This window comes from Cervus canadensis, chromosome 1 (assembly GCF_019320065.1).
Source record: "Cervus canadensis isolate Bull #8, Minnesota chromosome 1, ASM1932006v1, whole genome shotgun sequence".
Classification (NCBI taxonomy): Eukaryota; Metazoa; Chordata; class Mammalia; order Artiodactyla; family Cervidae; genus Cervus; species Cervus canadensis.
Window position 1 is genome coordinate 26,817,053 of NC_057386.1, and position 19,536 is coordinate 26,836,588.

A 19,536-nucleotide genomic window follows, 5' to 3' on the forward strand; every position below is an offset into this window, starting at 1 on the left:
TGCGGACTACTCTCTAGTTATGGCTCCCGGGCTCTAGAGTGCGGGCTCCGTAGTTGTGGTGAGTGGGCTCGGTTGCTCTGCTGCATGTGGAAACGTCCCAGACCAGGGATTGAACCTGTGTCTCCTGTGTTGGCAGGAGGATTCTTAACCACTGGACCACTAGGGAAGTCCCCACAGTCCTTTAAAGAGTTGTGAATGCTCCATGTCACAGGAGGGTTTATTTGAAGGCTCTTGAGAGTCCCTTGGACAGCAAGGAGATCAAACCAGTCAATCCTAAAGGAAACCAACTCTGAATATCCATTGGAAGGACTGATGCTGAAGCTGAAGCTCCAATACTTTGGCTACCTGATGTGAAGAACTGAGTCATTGGAAAAGACTCCGATGCTGGGAAAGATTGAAGGTGGGAGGAGAAGGGGATGACAGAGGATGAAATGGTTGGATGGCATCACTGACTCAATGGACACAAGTTTGAGCAAACTCCAGGAGATGGTGAAGGACAGGGAAGCCTGGCATGCTGTAGTCCATGGGGTCGCAAAGAGTCGGACACATCTAAGCAAATAAACAACAGTCGTGGAAGAGGCTTTTCTCCTTCCAGTATTCTCATATATGTTATTACCAACATAAAAGACTGATCATATCTGTTGCAGGACTTAAGTGTAACAACTTTTTAAATTCCTTTAATTAATCCTATTAGCTTTATCCCCATATAATTTCTTTGGACCGTTTGGAATTATGACCATGAATGATGCTTTGGTCTCTTCTCAAAAGTTATACATCACATTTCTGTTTCATGACTTCTAACATTGGCCAGGATACCAGAAGACTATTAAAGAGCTGGGCTTGGAGATCTAGCATACATCCTAGCGTTTTTGTCTGGCGGGACCCTCCGTGTAACTCTGGTGGGACTCTTGCCAGTGACAGACAGCACCCAACTTTTCTGGTACAGTTGAGCCAAAGGTTTCGGGTCCAGCCAAACAAGACCCTATTTCCCTGGCCAGGGTGATTGTTCCAAAGGCAAGCAGGAAACCTAAACAGGGCCAACCAATTTTCTCCGTTTTTGGTTTGTTTGGTCCCAAAGAGAAGTGGGGAGGGTCTTATTATCTGGATCACAAGGTAGGAAAGATGGGAATGAGGATTGGGGGAGGCCACCCTCCTGAACAGGCAAAGAGAGGCTGCCTACAGAGAAAGATGAGGCTGAGGAGTGAGGAGCAAATAGTGGGGAGGGGACTACTGTAGTGGTCCAGGTTAAGAATCTGCCTTCCAGTGCAAGGGACTCGGTTCCATCCCTGGCGGGGGAACTAAGATACTGCATGCCACTGCCGGGCAACTTAGCCGAGTGCTGCAACTAGAGAGAAGCTTGCATGCCATGATGAAAGACTCGTGGAACTAAGATCCCACGTGCCTCAATGAAGGCAAGACTCCGTGAACTCAATAAAATAAAATGAAAATTAATTAATTTTTAAAGTGGTGGAGAGAAGAGGGCGGGGAAGACAGATGGGGAGGCAGAACACTCATGACCTTGTTGTAAATCCCTGAAGCCAGACTTCCAGCTGTGGGACCCTCCCAGGATTTATGTTTTCCTTTTTCTAAAGTTGGGCCTCTTACGACAGAGGGAACCTTGACTGTTACTGAAATCACTCTTGTCTTGGTAGCTAACTTTTCTTAGGCAATTACCGTGTACCAACCAGGCTGAGAGAACATAGTCCATCTATACCATCTCATTTTTTAAAAAAAGATACATTCTTTCTTTTGGCCATTTGACTTGTGGGATCTTAGTTCCCCAACCAAGGACTGAACCCTGGTTGCTGGCAGTGAAAAGTGCAGAGTTCCAACCACTGGACCATACCATCTCATTCAATCCTCACCACAGAGGGCAGTTGTAGATACCGTTTCAAGTTCACAGATGGGAAAACTGAGGTTCTGAGGGACCAGCAAGTTGCTGGTGCTCTCCCTGTAGACCCTGGTGATATCTCCTGAGCCCAGGTTTGCTGACACATAGCCTCTTAGTCCCCTTGCCAACAAACACTTGGCACCGGCTGTTTGCCTCTATCAGGATGCAGTCACTGGCCACTGCAGCCCCAACCTTCATCACACCCTGAAAGGATTTCAGAGCGGAGATCAGGAATGAGGCTCTCTGCTCTGGGAAAATCCTGGCAGAACAAGCCTTCAGAAGATATTCTCAGGAGAAGATTTTATGAGCCTCGTGTCTAGAAAAGCACTAAAATCATGAAGGGGGACATCTGCTCCTGACCAGCAGCAAACCTTCGCCAAAGAGTGTGCTTGACTGCACACTGCCCCCTTCACTAAAATCGTGCGTAATACTGACCACCGGCCCCCCCCCCCCCCATTTTCGGAGCAGTTCCTCAGAGCTCTCTGAAATGTCACCTTGCAGGCTATAGTCCTCATTTTGCCCACAATAAAACTTAACTCACAACTCTCTCATGGAGCATTTTAAAAATCAATACCCTTATCCAGCTGATGGATAAGCATCCAAGACCAGGGAACCTGAGTCCTGGCGCTTGAAAATGCGGCCTTGTGCGCTATCCTGGCAGAGTCTAAGTTAAAGAACGGGCGCACGTGGGCGGGGTGGGGCGGGAAGAAGAGCCTCCGTACAGTCAAGTCCAGTCTCCCAGCCTGTGTGCGGGCGCTCGCGGAGCCGGAGGTGTCTGGCTGCGGGCGCGGGCCCTCAGTGGCCAGCTCGCCAGCGCTTCCACGCGGCTCTCAGAACCCAAGCCTTGGGAGGCGCGGAGCCGGCGAGCCTGGCTCCCGAGGGTCGGAGGACCCAGCCCCCGCCGCGCTTTCCACTTTGTTTCTTTCCGGAGCTTCCTTCAACTTTGTATTCGGAGTCCCGGAGTTGGCAGGCCTTTGCCAGCGAAGCGGGCGACCTGGGCCGGGCGGCGGGGGCGCGCCCAAGGTGGGCGGTGGGCGGCAGGCGTCCCGGGGCGGGGACTGGAGCGCGGCTGGCCGGGTCGGTCCTCCCCTCGGCCTCCTGCGCGCGCCCCGCGGCTGGCGCCCGGCACATGGAGGCGGCCGAGGAGCTTACACCCGGGCCGGGAGGCCGGGCGCTCAGCCCGGAGCGCCGCGCCCCTCGCTGTCTGCCGCTGGCCGACCTCCGGCGGGAGCTGCGGGCGCTCCTGTTCCTGGCGGGCCCCGCGGTGAGTAGGGGGCCTCACCGGGGTCTGGTACCGGGGGCGGGGGCCCCGGGGCGCAGAGCTAGCGGGAGGCGGCGGGCGGGCGCGCGCGGTGCCACGGTCCTGGGAGCCTGGAGGCGGGCAGGTCCCGGCGCCTCCGCGTGCGCCCGGGCCGCACTGGCCGCCCTGCGCGGCTGGCCCGCTAGGGCGCGGGACCGGCCGCGTCCAGTCTCCCGCTCCGGAGCCTTCTCTGGATGAGGGCTCCCGAGGAGCAGGCAGAAGCCACCAGAACCGCAAAACACTGCGGAGAACACCGAAAACTAGCCGTCGATTCCGGCCGTGAACGCGCGTCTCTGGAGTAACTACAGGCGGGGAGCGGTGTCTCTTAAACCCACATCTTCAGGACGATTTCTTCGGAATTGCTTAAACCACCTCTGCCCAAGGAAACTAGCGGCATCCTGCCCCACACACCCTCCCCCAGTTCTTGTGTTCAAAACGTTTTTGATGTGGTTCTCTTTGGGGCTGAGGGTTTGTTTTTTTTTTTCTTTCTCCTTATCATTGTCAGTTTAGGACTCTCTGTGTTGTCTATTTAAAGGTAATTAGAATTTTGAAACCACAACACCCACAAAACAGAATCTCATCGTTGTTCTGCTGTCAGTTTGGGCGATTTTCAAATCAACAGGGTAGGGGAGCCCTGTCTTCAGACAAGAAGAACCTGGGATGGTTCTAAGGGGAGAATAAGCTTTTGGACTGGAGAAGGAACTGGCTCCCCACTCCAGTATTCTTGCCTGGAGAATCCCATGGACAGAGGAGCCTGGTGGGCTCCATCGGGTCACAAAGAGTCAGACACAACTGAGCGACTAACACACAAGCTTTTGGGTGTGGGGGTGATGAGACATTCTGCACCTGCAGAGGCTGAGGCAGACAGGAGTGACCCGATGGTGACCCCACTGTTTGTGAGATCCTGGGATGCCTGTTGTGTTGTACCTGGTGGCATGGATGAGGTTGGGAGAAAGCCATGGCTTGAAAATCCATGTAGCGGGGAGCTGTTGGCAGCCAGAGGGAAAAGAACGCCTGGTTAGGAATCTTACTTGTGGGTCCAGTTCTCTGCTTTGATCTCAGAAGTGGGGTTAGGAAATGGCTACGTGAACCTGAGTCGGCTGGTAACCTCTTCCGGCTTCTGCTTATCCATCCATAAAATGCGGATAATAATACCATGCTTGGCCCAACATTATCTCACAGATCACTGTGAGAAAGATCTCTGTAAGGCTTCCCAGGTGGCCCAGCAGTAAAGAATCTGCCTGCCAATGCAGGAGACGCGGGTTCCATCCCTGGGTTGGGGAGATTCCCTGGAGGAGGAAATAGCAACCCACTCGTTTTCTTGCCTGGGAAATCCCATGGACAGAGGAGCCTGGGTCCATGAGGTCACAGAGTCAGACAAGACTTGAGCAACTAAACACGCAAAGCTGCTATTGCTCTGCTAAGGCGCTTCAGTTGTGTCCGACTTGCGACCCCATGGACCCCGCCAGGCTCCTCTGTCCACGGGGTTTCCCAAGCAAGAACACTGGAGTGGGTTGCCATTTCCTTCCCCAGGGGATCTTCCTGACCAGGGATAAAAACCTTATCTCTTATGTCTCCTACATTGGCAGGTGAGTTCTTTACCTGAGTTCTAACACCACCTGGGAAGCCCCCTGAAAATGAAGAACTAAACAAGGTGGCCTCTGAGATGCAGCACTCCCAGGGCAGGCCCCTGTCTCTGCTGGCCCCCAGAGTCAGCCGGTCCCCTGGATGGACCTGTTGGCCTGCAGGGATGCTGAGCACGGGGCTGACATGCCAGCCCTTCTCTCCGTACACCTGTGTGTGCGCCTGTGACGCTGTTAATTATAAGTGTAATCTATGTTCCTTGTAGAAAAAACAGAAAACTGAGGCGAATGAAAGGAAAAATCTCTGAAATGATCTGAGATCATCAGAGAGTTGGGAAATGTTCCTTGCAGCCACTTATGGGGCTGTTTCTGTCTGACTGCTTTATGCAGTCGGGTCGTAGAGTTCTGGCACCTGTTTAATTGTAATGGGTTGTATATGGGCCCCTCTTGGTCCCTCTCTGTCTATTCCCCTCTGCTCTGGGTTTTCTGTTTCCTGGGGGCACGAGGGAGGGGAGAGGTGCCCCTCATTGCCTGCTCAGGGTCCCCCTCTTTGCCTTCTGAGGCTCCGCCATCCATTAGGTAGGACCCTGGTCTGGGGCTCCTCTCTCTGATTTTCTGTCTCCTGTTCACCCTATCCCTTCCAGGCCTCTCATATCAACACTGACCCACGAGGATCCAATGTAGGAATCAGGTTGAGGGACTAGGACTTACCATGCCCGCAGTGAGCTTTAAATGAGGGCTATAAAGAGAGAATAATGCAGAATAGAAAGGCAAGTGTTTGAGATGAGCCATGCACATCTGAACAGAGGCTGGGCCACATTTTTCTTTAAAGATTTAGGTAAACTGCATTTGTTGGGGCGGGAAGGCAATTGTTGAAGTTACCTGGCCTCAGGCGTTTCAGCTGAGCTTTCTCCTCGTGGTTAAGTTTCTCTTCACCAGACTGAACTGTCAGTCCTGAAGAATAATCTCAAAGAGGGATTTCGTGCTCCTCAGGGACACAGGCTGTGCAGTGCATTGGTGAGGATAGAAAAGAGTTGGGGTAGCCAGGCCCAGACAGAGGGCAGTGGTTTCCATCTCCATGGAAACAGGCTCACCCGGGAGAGAGTTGAGAGGGTCTACGGCTGCAGGGCGAAGACTAATGACAATGCCCTCCAAGCAGAAGGGCATCTGAGAGACTGGCTTCCTGCCCATGAACCTGCAGGCTAATCTCTGACTGTTACCCTGTAGGTAGGGAACAAGGAGCCGGGTGTGTTCAGTGACCTTATGTAAGATGTTGCAGGAGCAGATTTGCTGGAGGCAGAAGATAACCTTGGCTGAAGGTGGGAGCTCCTTGGCGGTCCAGTGGTTAGGACTCTGAGCTTTCACTGCCAAGGGCCCAGTTTCAATCCCTGGCCAGGGAACTAAGATCCCACAAATCCAACTGCCCCCTGCCCTCACCTTTTCCCAGCCCCAGCCATCCCTCACACCCCACCCCCTCCTGCCTGGAACATTCTCCCAGATAGACAGGCCCCCTTCACTTGCCTACTCACCATCCAGGTTTCGGCAGAAACTTCTGTGACTCCTGGGCTCCTGTGTTATCTGCAGTGCCTGTCTTGTGTGATCCGCTGTGTTGCTCCGTGTTGAACATCTTTCCCTGTAATGCCCTGGATTCCCTGGGGTGGGGCTGGAGCCATGGTGTTCACCTTACTCAGATCCATGCTCCCGTGCTTGGCCTGTACTCTGTGCTCCAAAGGAGTGGACAAGAATCGATCTTCTGAGAGTCAGGTGATTGGGTCCTGACTGCACTTCTGACCTGGCTGCATGACTGGGGACTGGGTGTCCAGCCCCCGTCCCCCTGCCTGCACTTACCTCGGGTATGTGCACCCAGTGACCTGGCATCCTGCCAGGCTGACCTTTGCTGCTGATGCTGACCTTCCTGGCATCCCTGGACGAGGTGAGGATGGACCCTCGGGGACTGGGCAGGCTCACACCTGCTGTCCTGCTGGCATCCGGCCCCAGGGGGCACTCTCCCAAAGCCTCCTGGCCAGAAAACCAGGGTCTCCATGACAGGAGGCAGAGACATGCACAGACAGCCCAGCCATCTCTCTTGTCCACTTAGTCCTGTCTGGACCCCAGGCAGGAGTCCTTGAGGTGCTGGGGGAACAACCTCTGGGCCCAGCAGCAAGCCCCTGTAGGTTCTCTAGACCTGGTCCTTGACGGCCCCCTCTTGATTGAATGAGTGTAGCGGGGGGTGGGGGTGGGGGTGGGGATGTATGCTGAAAGACAGATCCCTCAGCCCCATGGACATCTGGACTCTATTGCTTTAAGTGGGACTAGGCATGGGTCTTCTGATCAATACCCTCAGGTGATCTCAGGTGTGTGGTTAGCAAACATGAACTCTGGAGCCAGGACCCCCGCCGTCCCGGAGGCTGGGGCATGGGAAGTCTCGCCATTCAAGGACTGCACCACTGGGCTGACCCACCTTCAACCCAACAGTTGAGTGGATTAGCCCTGCAGGAAACGTGGGTTTGATTCCTGGGTCAGGAAGATCCCCTAGAGGAGGAAATGGCAATGCATTCCAGTATTCTTGCCTGGGAAATCCCATGGACAGAGGAGCCTGGCGGGCTACAGCCTATAGGGTCGCAAAGAGTCAGACACGACTGAGCACACACACACACATGCACTCATGGATTAGCTCAGCTAGATTTCCCAGCCTCTGCTCTGAGAGGGTCAACTGATCCCACCCGTGCACTGGGCATTCACCCCTAAGAAAATGTCTGGCCCCACCCAAGTAAGAAAGACATTCTGTGCAGTGTGATTTGTATCAGCAAAACCTGGGAAGCAGCCCAGAGACCTGACCATGGAGGAGACGAGTGCATTTTCCTGTGAAGCCACAGAAACAGCTTACATGTGGCCTGTAGAGGTACTGGACACTGTGTTCTGGAAATACGGAAGTCCCATGGAAAAGGGGAAAACAGATCTATGACTATAGTTTGCAACAGTTTATGACAGTTCAGTTCAGTTCAGTTGCTCAGTCGTGTCCAACTCTTTGCAACCCCATGGACTGCATGGACTGCACCAGGCTTCCCTGTCCATCACCAACTCCCAGAACTTACTCAAACTCATGTCCATTGTTGAGTCGGTGATGCCATCCAACCATCTCATCCTCTATTGCCCTCTTCTCCTCCTGCCTTCAGTCTTGCCCAGCATCAGGGTCTTTTCAAATGAGTCAGTTCTTTCCATCAGGTGGCCAAAAGATTGGAGTGTCAGCTTCAGCATTAGTCCTTTCAATGAATATTCAGGACTGATTTCCTTTAGGATGGACTGGTTTGATCTCCTTGCTGTCCAAGGGACTCTGAAGAGTCTTCTCCAACACCACAGTTCAAAAGCATCAGTTCTTCGGCACTCAGCTTTCTTTATGGTCCAACTCTCACATCCATACATGACTACTGGAAAAACCATAGCTTTGACTAGATAGACCTTTGTTGGCAAAGTAATGTCTCTGCTTTTTAATATGCTGTCTAGGTTGGTCATAGCTTTTCTTCCAAGGAGCAAGTGTCTTTTAATTTCATGGCTGCAGTCACCATCTGTAGGGATTTTGGAGCCCCCCAAAATAAAGTTTCTCACTGTTTCCATTGTTTCCCCATCTATTTGCCATGAAGTGGTGGGACCAGATGCCATGATCTTAGTTTTCTGAATGTTGAGTTTTAACCCTACTTTTTCACTCTCCTCCTTCACTTTCATCAAGAGGCTCTTCAATTCCTCTTTGCTTTCTGCCATAAGGGTGGTGTCATCTGCGTATCTGAGGTCATTGATATTTCTCCGGGCAATATTGATTCCAGCTTGTGCTTCATCCAGTCCAGCATTTCTCATGATGTACTCTGCATATAAGTTAAATAAGCAAGGTGACTGTATGCAGCCTTGACGTACTCCTTTCCTGATTTGGAACCAGTCCATTGTTCCATGTCCGGTTCTAACTGTTGCTTCTTGACCTGCATACAGATTTCTCAGGAGGCAGGTAAGGTGGTCTAGTATTCCCATCTCTTGAAGAATTTTCCACAGTTTGTGGTGATCCACACAGTCAAAGGCTTTGGCGTAATCAATAAAGCAGATGTAGTTTATGCACAAAAAGACTTTAAAAAAACACTGAAAACCACTGAAATGTTGTGAAGTAATTAGCCTCCAACTAATAAAAAAAAAAAAAACACTGAAAAGATTGATAGTGATGCTGAATTTACCCAAATAAGGGCCCTGTGACCTTTAAAGTTAATATAAATCCACAATCAAAGAGACACCAACTCTGTGAATGAAACCACAGAATATCTGTAGGGTGGGGACAGCACTTAGTCGTGGCCAGTTCCTGGGAACAGGCCTATGGGGGCCCCTCGTTCTGACTTTAGGGTCTATAGAATTGGGCTTTTCATGCCAACATTTTTCAAAATTTCTATTTATTTATTTTTGGCTGTGCCGGGTCTTCATTGCTATGTGGGCTTTTCTCTAGTTGCAGTGCTGAGCGGGGGCTTCTTTCTAGTTGCGATGCGCAACTTTGGTCTCTGCGGTGGCGGAAGCAGGAACTGGGTCGAGGTTTGGAGTTCGATGTGGAGGTGTATGCACCGTCGCCCCTGCACATGCCTGCACACACATGCACACTCGTGCACACATGGCTAAGAGCAGGCCTCTCATGGTCTGTCGATCTGGGTCCACCTGCGGAGATGCACCTGTCTGTCCCCCGGTGCAGGGAGGGAAAGCAGGTGGTCACCTGTACCGTCACCAGCAGGGCCAGGTCCGATGCCCACGTGGCGATCTTGGGTGGTTGTGGCGCTGGCCGATGGCAGTGTGGGTTGACAGAGGTGAGGACTAGGGTCACTGGGAGCCTCACCTGAGCTCACCGGAGGAGCCTTCACCCTCGAAGGACTGAACGGCAGCAGTGCTGGCTGGTCCTGCACAAGCTCCCTGAGCCCCAGGCGTGCACTTTGAGAGGGGCGTGTGGGGCTGACACGCGTCTTCAGGCACTGATTCCATCTCCCCTCTCGGACCACAGGGGATCCCGTGAGAGACGGGCTTCCCGGGAAGTCCTGCACCTCCTGGGTCTGGCAGGTCACAGAAGGTGGTTTTTAATTAACCTGAGGAGTTAAGTCAGTGTCCAGAGGTGAGGCAGGAAGTTCTGGAATGGTGAGGGAGAACGAGTCCGTGTTCCCCAAGCTGCATTTGCCCTCATATTGGAGGCTTTGTGGAATCTGAGATGCTTGGCAGACTAGTAATGATTCGCCCCAACATTCCAGGCCCCTCTGGCCTTCCACTGAGGTAGCCTCAGGTCCGCCTCAGGAGTTCCTCTCTGTGGACTGTTCTGCTGGCTGTTGAAAGCTCTTCTCTTCAGCCCTCAGGAGGAATCTGAAATAACAACGGGATCATCCCAGGAGGCAGCCTCTAAAAATTTCAGGGAAAATAGGCATGCAGTCTACGGTATGAGAATCTACAATGAAAAATAAATTTTAAAAGTTGGAAGTTCTCAGAAACAGGATACTAGTGGTAGGAGATGAACTTGCGTATTTTTCAAGAATTCCACCCAAGGCTGCTCGTTGCCTGTGAGAGCTGGCGGAGGCTCCGTGCAAGCCAGACCTCCTTACCTCTGGTCCGAGCCCACCCAGGGAGGGTGGGGTCACCTGGGAGGCCCACCCCTTCCTTCCACTGCCATGTCAGGCCTGGCCTGCAGCTTCGTGTTTTCTGTCTCTTCCCAGTTCCTGGCCCAGTTGATGGTGTTCCTCATTGGTTTTGTGAGCTCTGTGTTCTGCGGGCACCTGGGGAAGCTGGAGCTGGACGCCGTCACACTGGCAATTGCTGTACGTACGGGGCTCGCCAGCTCAGAGCTGGGAAGCCATCTGTGTGTTCATTTCCTCCTCCGGCTCTTACAGATGATCAGAGTGTAGGGGTTTCAGGGAAGACACATACGTGTCTGAATCTCTCACTGTTGGAGGCCACTGATCTGAAAGGGGTTTCACTGGACTAATCCCCAGGTGTGGGCAGGGCTGTGACCATGTTCCATCCTTAGCCTACCTCTCCTTCCCCAGGGAACCGCCCCGGTTATGTGTTTCCTCAGGCGCCAGGCTCCGGGTGGGATGTCTTTGGAGGGCCCAAATTCTGTCTGCCACGTCAGCTAGCTTCCCATCCCTGGAGCTCTGGCTCCCACCCTGACCCCACATCTGGGAGAAGGGAATTGTTCACCAGTAGAAACCCTCACGCCTCCCCCAGCCCTTGATTTGTCTCTTCTCCCGAGATGCCAGAATATGAAAACCTGGGTGCCTGGGTCCAAACCTGAAATCGGGAGGAGGGGCTTCCCTGGTAGTCCAGTGGTTAAGAATCTGCCTTTCAGTGAAGGGGACATGGGCTGGATCCCTGGTGGAGATCCCTTGTTGCTCCACAACAAAGACCCAGCTCAGCCCACCCCCCAAATAATAATAAAACTTTAAAAAATTTAAATAATAAAAATTTTAAAAATCAGGAGGAACCAGTCCTCTCTGTACCCCAGATGTGAGCCCCACAACCACAGAGAGGTGTTGCCCTCAGCCATGGTTGCTGGCCTGGGGGCCTTGCTGGCCTGTTCATTTGGGCCAGCAGATGTTTCGCTGAAGTTCTTGCCGCAGGTGTGTCCTCTGAAAGGCACACATCAGCCTCCCGCACCTGGTCCCTCGGGCATTTGAACTTGCCACCTCTGAGCCTGCAAGGTGCTCTGAACCATCCCCAGGGCCTCGTGGATTGCTTTGCTTTCAGGGAGGAGCATGGACAACCCCAGTTTAATTATCCTTTTTGGTCTCTGATGTTTGGATATTTGGGGAACTCCGCAAGCTTCCCACAGATCCTTCTTGGCCACGGAAGTACAGGAAAACTGGTGCTTCCAGGCTGGGCCTGGCGGGGACTACTGTTCCCGGTGCCTCCTGCAGATTCAGGGGGTAGCAGGTGGAGGCAGGCAGGGCCTCAGATTTCCCTGGTTTGGGTGTGCTGTGGACGCTGGGAGGCCTCTGGCACGAGTCTTGGCTCTGAGACTTGCTTGTGCTCTCGCAGAGTCCTTCAGGGGGTTGTGTGGGTCATCACTAGCAAGTGGGCTCACCCAGGACTGCTCTGTGCCATGCTGCAGGCCCCTTAAGAAGGGCTCATGGTCCTCAGAACCTGGGAAAAAGGTGCCCAAGACCTGGGGAGCAAATGCCTAAGAAAGAATAATGCAGTGTGGTCACCACAGCCTTGAATGTCCTTTCCTCCCAGCACTGTGTCTGTCCTTTAGTTCAGGGCATGGGGAGGTCTGTGCACAGGCTCCGGGTGGGGTGCTGAGGGCTCCAGGGCTCTCACAGGCAGACGGGGAACCTGCCCCCAGCCTCCTCCCTGGTTTGTTCCCAGGTGGTCAACGTTACTGGTGTCTCGGTGGGGTTCGGCTTGTCTTCTGCTTGTGACACGCTTATCTCCCAGGTGAGTAGCAGCCCCGGGTCAGGTCACTCCCCCCACCAGTTGGAGGGTGGAGTCCCCCAGGGCAAACCCTTGCCACATTTTTCAGCTCTCCTGCTGCCTCTAAAGTGTGGCCGCAGGTCTCTCTGGTCTGGGAAGTGGTGTTTTTCTCCATGACTGCTGCTACATCTTGACAGATAGGGGATGTTTTGAAAAAGTCCCTTTTATTACTTCCAACCTTGTGGAGCTTGGTATGTCCAAGGGTCCTCAAACATGCATGTGTGTCAGAGTCACTTGGGGGCCCCCCACCAGCCATAAGCCTGAAGAACCAGGTCTCGGGGGTCGGGTGGGGAGTGTCCTGACTGGTTGTGTATGCTGGTTCCAATTTCAAGCTGCCCAAGATGTCATTGAGCTGGCTGGGGAGGGATGTGCATGGTGGGTTTTGTAAGCAATGGGAGCTGGCTCCAGTGCCTCCCCCATCCCCAAGTTTCTGCATCAGTAGGTCTGGGGAGGGGGAGGCCCAGGACATCATATTTCTAATAGGTTTCCAGGTAAGGCCACCCTGACTGCACATTAGGATTACATGGACATGGGGAGATTTTACAAATTATTGGTGTCTGGGACCTACTCTGGACCAGTTAAGTCCAGACTTATCTTTATCAAGCCCCTGTCATCAATGATTTAATAATGTTCCCCAAATTCAACATCCATTTATGATAAAAGCTCTTCAGAAAATAGGCACAGAAGGAACGTACCTCAACATAATAAAGACCACACAGAAAAAGCCCCTGGTTCTGGGAAAGACTGAAGTCAAGAGAAGGGAGCAGCAGAGGATGAGATGGTTAGATAACAGCACTGACTCAATGCCATGAGCTTGCACAAGCTCCGGGAGATGGTGAAGGACAGGAAGGGCTGGTGTGCTGCAGTCCATGGGGTTGCAAAGAGTCAGACATGACCGAGTGACCAAACAACAATGATAAGGTCACAGCTAACAAACTCAATGGTGAAAAGCTGAAAGCTTTTCCTCTAAGATCAGGAATCAGACAAGGATGCCCTCTTGCTCCACTTTTATTCAACATAGTATTGGAAGTCCCAGCCATAGCAATCAGAAAAGAAAAAGAAATACAAGAAGTCCCAATTGGAAAGGAAGAAGTAAAACTGTCACTGTTTACAGATGACATGATGCTATACATAGAAAATCCTAAAGACACCACCAGAAAATACCTGGAGCTCACCAATGGATCTGGTAAAGTCCTAGGACACAAAATTAATATGCAGAAACCTGTTGTGTTTCTATACCCTAACAATGAAATATCAGAGAAATGTTCCTTAGGTGATTCTGATGAGCAGCCGAGTTTGAGAACCACTGATACCTAAAATGTAGCAGTCTCTGGGGCCATCTGTCTCTTTATGAGGTGTGACTGGAGGCCTCTGGGGGACAGTGAGGGTGCCATTTCTGTGTTAATGCATTGGTTTTGACTGCACGCAGACGTTTGGGAGCCAGAACAAGAAGCACGTGGGCGTCATCCTGCAGCGAAGCGTGCTGGTGCTGCTGCTCTGCTGTCTGCCCTGCTGGGCACTCTTCCTCAACACCCAGCTCATCCTGCTGCTCTGCAGGCAGGACCCGGCCGTGTCCAGGTGAGATGGGCCACCCCCCGGCAGGATGGGTCCATCCCGGCAGAAAGATGGTGCCAGCCAGGTTCAGCCTCTGGGGGTTCCCAAGGCCAGGGACCAGGCCATACACCAGGAGCGGGTTAAGCTGTCCTCAGCTGATTCTCCATACCTGGCCCATGGGATAACATACCGAGTCCTCATTTGGGTAGCTTTCAGATAAATAGTTTTGGGTGAAATATGATCTGCAAACACCCTCTACGTGAAATGGTGGTTCATGGTGTTGGTTCTCGGTTTTGTGATTCTTGGCCCTGGTTGATATTAAAATCACCTGAATGCTTTTAAAGCCCACCGCTGGGGAATTCCCTAGTGGTGCAGCAGTTAGGACTCTGTGCTTTCACTGCCAAGGGCCCAGGTTCGATTCCTGGTTGGGGAACTAAGATCCTGAAAGCTGCATGGTGTGGCAGAAAAAAAGAAACCCCCCTCACCTGGTCCCCTCCTCCAGCATTTTGTTCTTTTCATTTGTTTGTTAAAATATTTATTTATTTGGCTGCATACGAGATCTTTGATCTTGGTTGCCACCTGTGGGATCTTTAGTTACAGGATCTAGTTCCCTGACCGGGGATCGAACCCAGGCCCCCTGCATTGGGAACACAGGGTCTTAGCCACTGGATCACCAGGGAAGTCCCTAGCATTCTGGTTTAATTGGCCTGGGGTGCAGCCTGAGTGTCCACGTCTTTCAAAGCTCCCTTAGATGATTCTAAAATGTGACGCCAGGTTTGAGAGCCGCTGGTTTAGTTGATAAAGACCTTTTATGACTTTCTGCTCAACCAGTGGCTCTGAACCCAGGGGATGTTTGGAATGTTAGAGGACGTTTCTGGACATCAGAACTGGTATGGGGATGTCGCTGCTGGTAGAAACCAGAGATGCTCCAGAACATCTTGGGATGCACAGGACTGCCTCCACGGCAAGAATTACCCAGCCAGGGTGCCCAGTTTGAACCCCCTGTCCTGGACCTGGAGAGACTTGGGAGAACCAAAAACGGTCACTCGGGTCATAGGATGACGCACTCTGTGTAGATTCTGACAGTGCTCCAGCAGCTTCAGCCTGTATGTTTAGGAAGAGCCAGGCATGTGAAAGGCAGTGTTGCTGTGTCCTGCCTACCTTCTCCTGGAAACAGAGCACTCTGTCACTTTTTTCCTCTTCCTTGCACAGGCTTACCCAGACCTACGTCATGATCTTCATTCCAGCTCTTCCTGTAAGTGTCCACGGGGTAAGGGGGTCCCTCCTTGAGGTTCATGGGTAAAAAGGCAGTGGAGATGCCTTGAGCTCAGGGATCTGGTTCAGCCCTGCGATGATGCCCACATGAGGAGTTGGCTCCTTCAAGGAAGCGTGGTTTTCATCACACTCGGGAAAGACACAAACCTTTGTCTCTCGAGAAACACCAGGGTCAAGAGGGCTGCAGAAGCCGGGATCCCCGCTCCTACAGCAGAAGGGGCCTCTGCTCACCCACGGGGAGGAGCTCAGACTTCTTCTGTAGACGGTGAATCCTTGCCACCACGGACCCCCAGGGACCTCACCCGAAACTTTGAGGCTCTTGCTTGCTGAGCCTGAGGCACAGAAACCACGTGTGTGTCAGTGTTCAGGGGGCCCTTCCTGGTTGATGAACAAGCACAGCTATTTCATTCAGTTAAACACACGGCCAGACTAGTCTGCTGAGCTGCTGTAACAAAATATCACAGGCTTAGACAACAGAAACCCATTTCTCACAGTCTCGGGGGCTGGCAGGTCCAAGGTCAAGGTGTCAGGGCTGGTTTCCTCTGAGGCCTCTCTCCTTGGCATGGAGACTCACCCCCAGTGTCGCTTGTCTGCCCAGAAGGACACAAGTCCTGCTGGATCAGGCCCCCTGCTGCAGTGGCCTCATTTAAACTTAATTGACTTTGGGCTTCCCTGGTGGCTCAGATAGTAAACAATCTGCCTCCAGTGCAGATTGGAGTATCAAACCCAGGTTCGATCCCTGGGTTGGGACGATCCCCTGGAGAAGGAGATGGCAACCCACTCCAGTATTCTTGCCTGGAGAATTCCATGGACAGAGGAGCCTGGCAGTCTGCAGTCCATGGGGTCTCAAAGAGTCAGAAACGACAAACATTTTCACTTTTAAAGACTTTATCGAATATGGTCACATTGGGCATGCGGGTTTCAGCATATGAACTGGGAGGGGATGTAATTCAGACCTCAGAAGCAGTCATTTGCTCTCATAATTGGCATTGTGGTCTTTATTTTTCCTTTTAAACTGAATATTCTTTTCTAAGATTTTTTTTTTTGATGTGGACCATTTATTTAACATCTTTATTGAATTTGTTACAGTATTGCTTGTGTTTTATGTTTTGGGTGTTGTTTTTTTTTTTGGCCCTGAGACATGTGGGATTGTAGCACTCCCAACTAGGGACCAAGCTGGCACGTGTGTGCTGGAAGGTGAAGTCTTAACCACTGGACTACCAGGGAAGCCCCTGAACTGAATATTCTTGAATTTTTTCCACCAAATAGGACTGCAGCCTAATCTATAGAGGGGGGCGCCCACCCAGAGTTTGCAGGGGCCTCCTGCACAGCCCAGTGCCCCTAGGAGAGTCCCAACCAAGCACCCAAGGAAAACGCTCCTCCAGCCCCACCCGGGGGTGCTTGGATCATGTTCGCCCATAAGAGAGATGTCCGGACTTAGGGTTCCCGCCTTGCCCCCAAGCCTCCTGAGAGGGCCCCTGCCTGGACCTCCTCTGGGAGTGGAGGGCAGGCAGGCCGAGGTCCCAGCTCTCCACTGTGAGGCCGGCCAGGGTGCTGACCTCTGTCCCCTGTTGTCTTGCAGGCGACCTTCCTTTACACGTTACAAGTGAAGTACCTGCTCAACCAGGTAACTTGACTCTCCTGTCCTGTGGGGGTGAGGGCATCTCTCCTTTCAGGGGTCAGGGAGACCGGGTGGAGAGGCTCGCCTATCCAGAGCCCCTGTGGGGCGTTTCCCCGAGGGGTGCACGCAGGGCTGAGGAGTCAAGGAGAGGACAGGTTGTTATTGGCACTGGAAGAGTCGGATCTGGTTCCCATTTGGAAATATTGTTATTGGCGGGTCGGCAGGGAGGATTCTTGGCCCTGTACTGTCGCCTGGGGGGGCAACCTTTCAGCTCCGGCCATCTGGGGGTGTGAAAGCACCCCCTTCCCCACCATGGAAAGTGCCTCATGTCATCAGGACTCTTGGTGGGTGACTAACAGCAGTGGCCAGAGCCCGGCTCTGTAGGTGTGGATTCATGTGTGGGACCGTCGACTTCCTTCCAGAAGGACCAGATAAATAGGGTGCCAGGTGGTGGTAGGGTACCAGCCCATGGGGGCAGGCTCTCCCGGGCTTGTGTGAAGGGGACAGGATGGTGGAGAAGGAAGCTTTCTAACTATTTAACATCCTTCAAGTTAAGCTGTTATCCTGGTAATGGAACAACAACGTTTCACATTTTTATAGTATCAGAATTGTATACTTGAAATGCCTGTCAAGAGGCAGAAACCAGCATGTGCCCTGGACTCTGGGCTGTCCCCTCATAGTTTGTTATCCCGTTTCAGGGCCTTTGCCCTGACTGTCAGCCCCCCAACAAACGTGGGGCTCCTGAGTGATTGAGTGAGGAGTGGGTGTGAGGACCCCTCCCTGAAGGCCCTGAGGCAGGAGAGACGACCTGGAAGGAGTCCTGAGCCGAGGGGTCAGGAAGGTGACTCGAGTGGTGGAGGACCCGTGGGTTTCGCGAGGTGGGAAGGAGTGGGGGGCGCAACCCAGACTGGGGGGAGGCGTGCAGTGGGAGCCTGGACATGGAAGGGGGTTGCCCAGGCTGACTAGATGCAGGAGAGAAGGAAAAGATGGCGCCGCCGCCTATGGGACACATGAAGGACAGGTTACTGGGGTCACTTAAAGGACGGAGGATGCAGAAAGGTGAGGGGCAGGCTCGTGGGGACACAGTGGGGGCTGTGCAACAGGCCAGGGCCTGGAGGCCTTAGCCTCAGGCCCTCCTCGGTGCCTCTGCTGTTTCTCCTCTCTTTTCCCTCAGTGGGATCCCACCCAGGCCCCCTCTGCCAGGTGGTCCCACAGCCTCTACCTGAAATGCACATCAGGTCACCTGCCTCTCCTGCTGAAACAGACCAGGGCTCCCGGTGAACAGAGTGCTTGGCAAGGTCCTGGTCTGGCCTCTGAGCCCACGGCCATGAGCCCGCAGGACGCAGAGCAGCCAGGGGAGCGCAGGTCTCAGTGCACAGAGCTGGGGGAAAAGATCTGAAGGATGGTGTGGAGGGAGGGCGGAGCAGAGGAGCCGCAAGCAAGTGGCCAGCACCCGCCTGCCCTGCAGAGTGACCGAGCCCTCCCTCCCCAATTGCTGTGTCCAGAGATATTGTGCCTTCCATGGGAAATCCAGACTGCTTTTTAAAATTAATTAATGAATGATGGCTGCACTGAGTCTTCATTGCTGCTCGAGGGCTTCCTCTTTTGGGAAGGGGGCCCTAGCGCCCAGGCTCAGCAGCTGGGGTGCCTGGGCTCAGTTAGCCTGTGGCATGTGGGATCTTCCGAGACCAGGGATTGAACCTGTGTACCCTGCATTGGCAGGTGGATACTTAACCACTGGACCACCAGGGGAGTCCCGAGATGTTTGATTTATACTGTGTTTTCGAAGAACAGAATTTCTAACAGCCTGTGATTTTGGGCATGATGCTTTACAAGGAGGTAGCGCTTTTTAAAAATTGGGATATAGCTGATATACAATATTCTATAAGTTACAGACATACAATATAGTGATTCACAATTTTTAATTCCCAAGTATCCTTATTATAAAATATTGGCTACATTCCCTGTGTTGTGCAGTATGTCCTCGTAGATTATTTAACTCACACATATTAATAGTGGTTTCTACCTCCTAATTCCCTCCTCCTATATTGCCCCTCTCCCTTCTCTCTTCCCGCTGGTAACCACTGGTTTGGTTGTGAGTCTGTTTCTGTTTTGTTACATTCACTAGTCTGTTTTATTTTTTAAATTTCATACATAAGTGATAGTATACAGTATTTGTCTTTCTCTGACTTAATTCACTGAGCATAATGCCTTCCACGTCCACCCATGTTGCTGCAAATGGCAAAATGTCATTCTTTTCCATGGCCGAGTCATCGTCCATTGTATATACACACCACATCTTCTCTCTCTGCTCATCTGAAAGGTGACGTTGTATGGTGAGGTGACCCCTTGCGGTGGGCGGCCCCTTCCACTTGGGGGAAGCAGTGCTTCCTGACTTCGTCACAGCTGACTTTCTCTATGTCCGTTTTCTGTCCTAATGCTGCGAGGAGAGATGTCAGCCCTGGTCCCACGTCACTTCACTCTCACGCCTTCAGTGGGTCAGAGATGTTGGGAGGCCTGGACCTGCTCGGGTCCGTCCCCCACCCCAGGGTCATAGCATCCCCTTAGGTCAGTCCCTGACCTTCAGCGTTGGTCCAGGTGTCTGCGGAAGGTGACGTGTTCACACTGCTCCTGTGCACGAGCCGTCTCTCGTCCGCCCTCTTTGCCGCTTCCTTCTCTCCTGCCGTGTGTCCGTGGCCAGAAAGATGCCCTTCCTGCCGATCCAGAGGAGGGGGTGCCCAGTGGACAGGAGCAGCAGTGCAGGGACACCTGTGACAGCCGCCCTGCTGGCCACGAGGACGCCTGTTTGGGTGGCAGTCGGCGGTCCCCATGGGTCTCC

General features: G+C 52.7%; 1 protein-coding gene across 2 annotated transcripts in view; it reads left to right on the forward strand.

The window, feature by feature from the left end:
• Nucleotides 1–19,536, forward strand: part of SLC47A1 (solute carrier family 47 member 1) — a 39,205-nt gene that overhangs the window by 7,777 nt on the left and 11,892 nt on the right. Inside the window, exons 1-6 of one of the 2 annotated variants that reach the window (XM_043473019.1) lie at nucleotides 2,641–3,155; nucleotides 10,492–10,593; nucleotides 12,143–12,211; nucleotides 13,677–13,825; nucleotides 15,014–15,056; nucleotides 16,659–16,703. In XM_043473019.1, the coding sequence (XP_043328954.1) occupies nucleotides 3,021–3,155; nucleotides 10,492–10,593; nucleotides 12,143–12,211; nucleotides 13,677–13,825; nucleotides 15,014–15,056; nucleotides 16,659–16,703 (543 nt within the window). In that variant the 5' untranslated portion in view covers nucleotides 2,641–3,020. Of the gene's footprint in view, nucleotides 1–2,640; nucleotides 3,156–10,491; nucleotides 10,594–12,142; nucleotides 12,212–13,676; nucleotides 13,826–15,013; nucleotides 15,057–16,658; nucleotides 16,704–19,536 lie in introns of those variants that run through there. The other variant, XM_043473021.1, reaches the window with a different exon arrangement.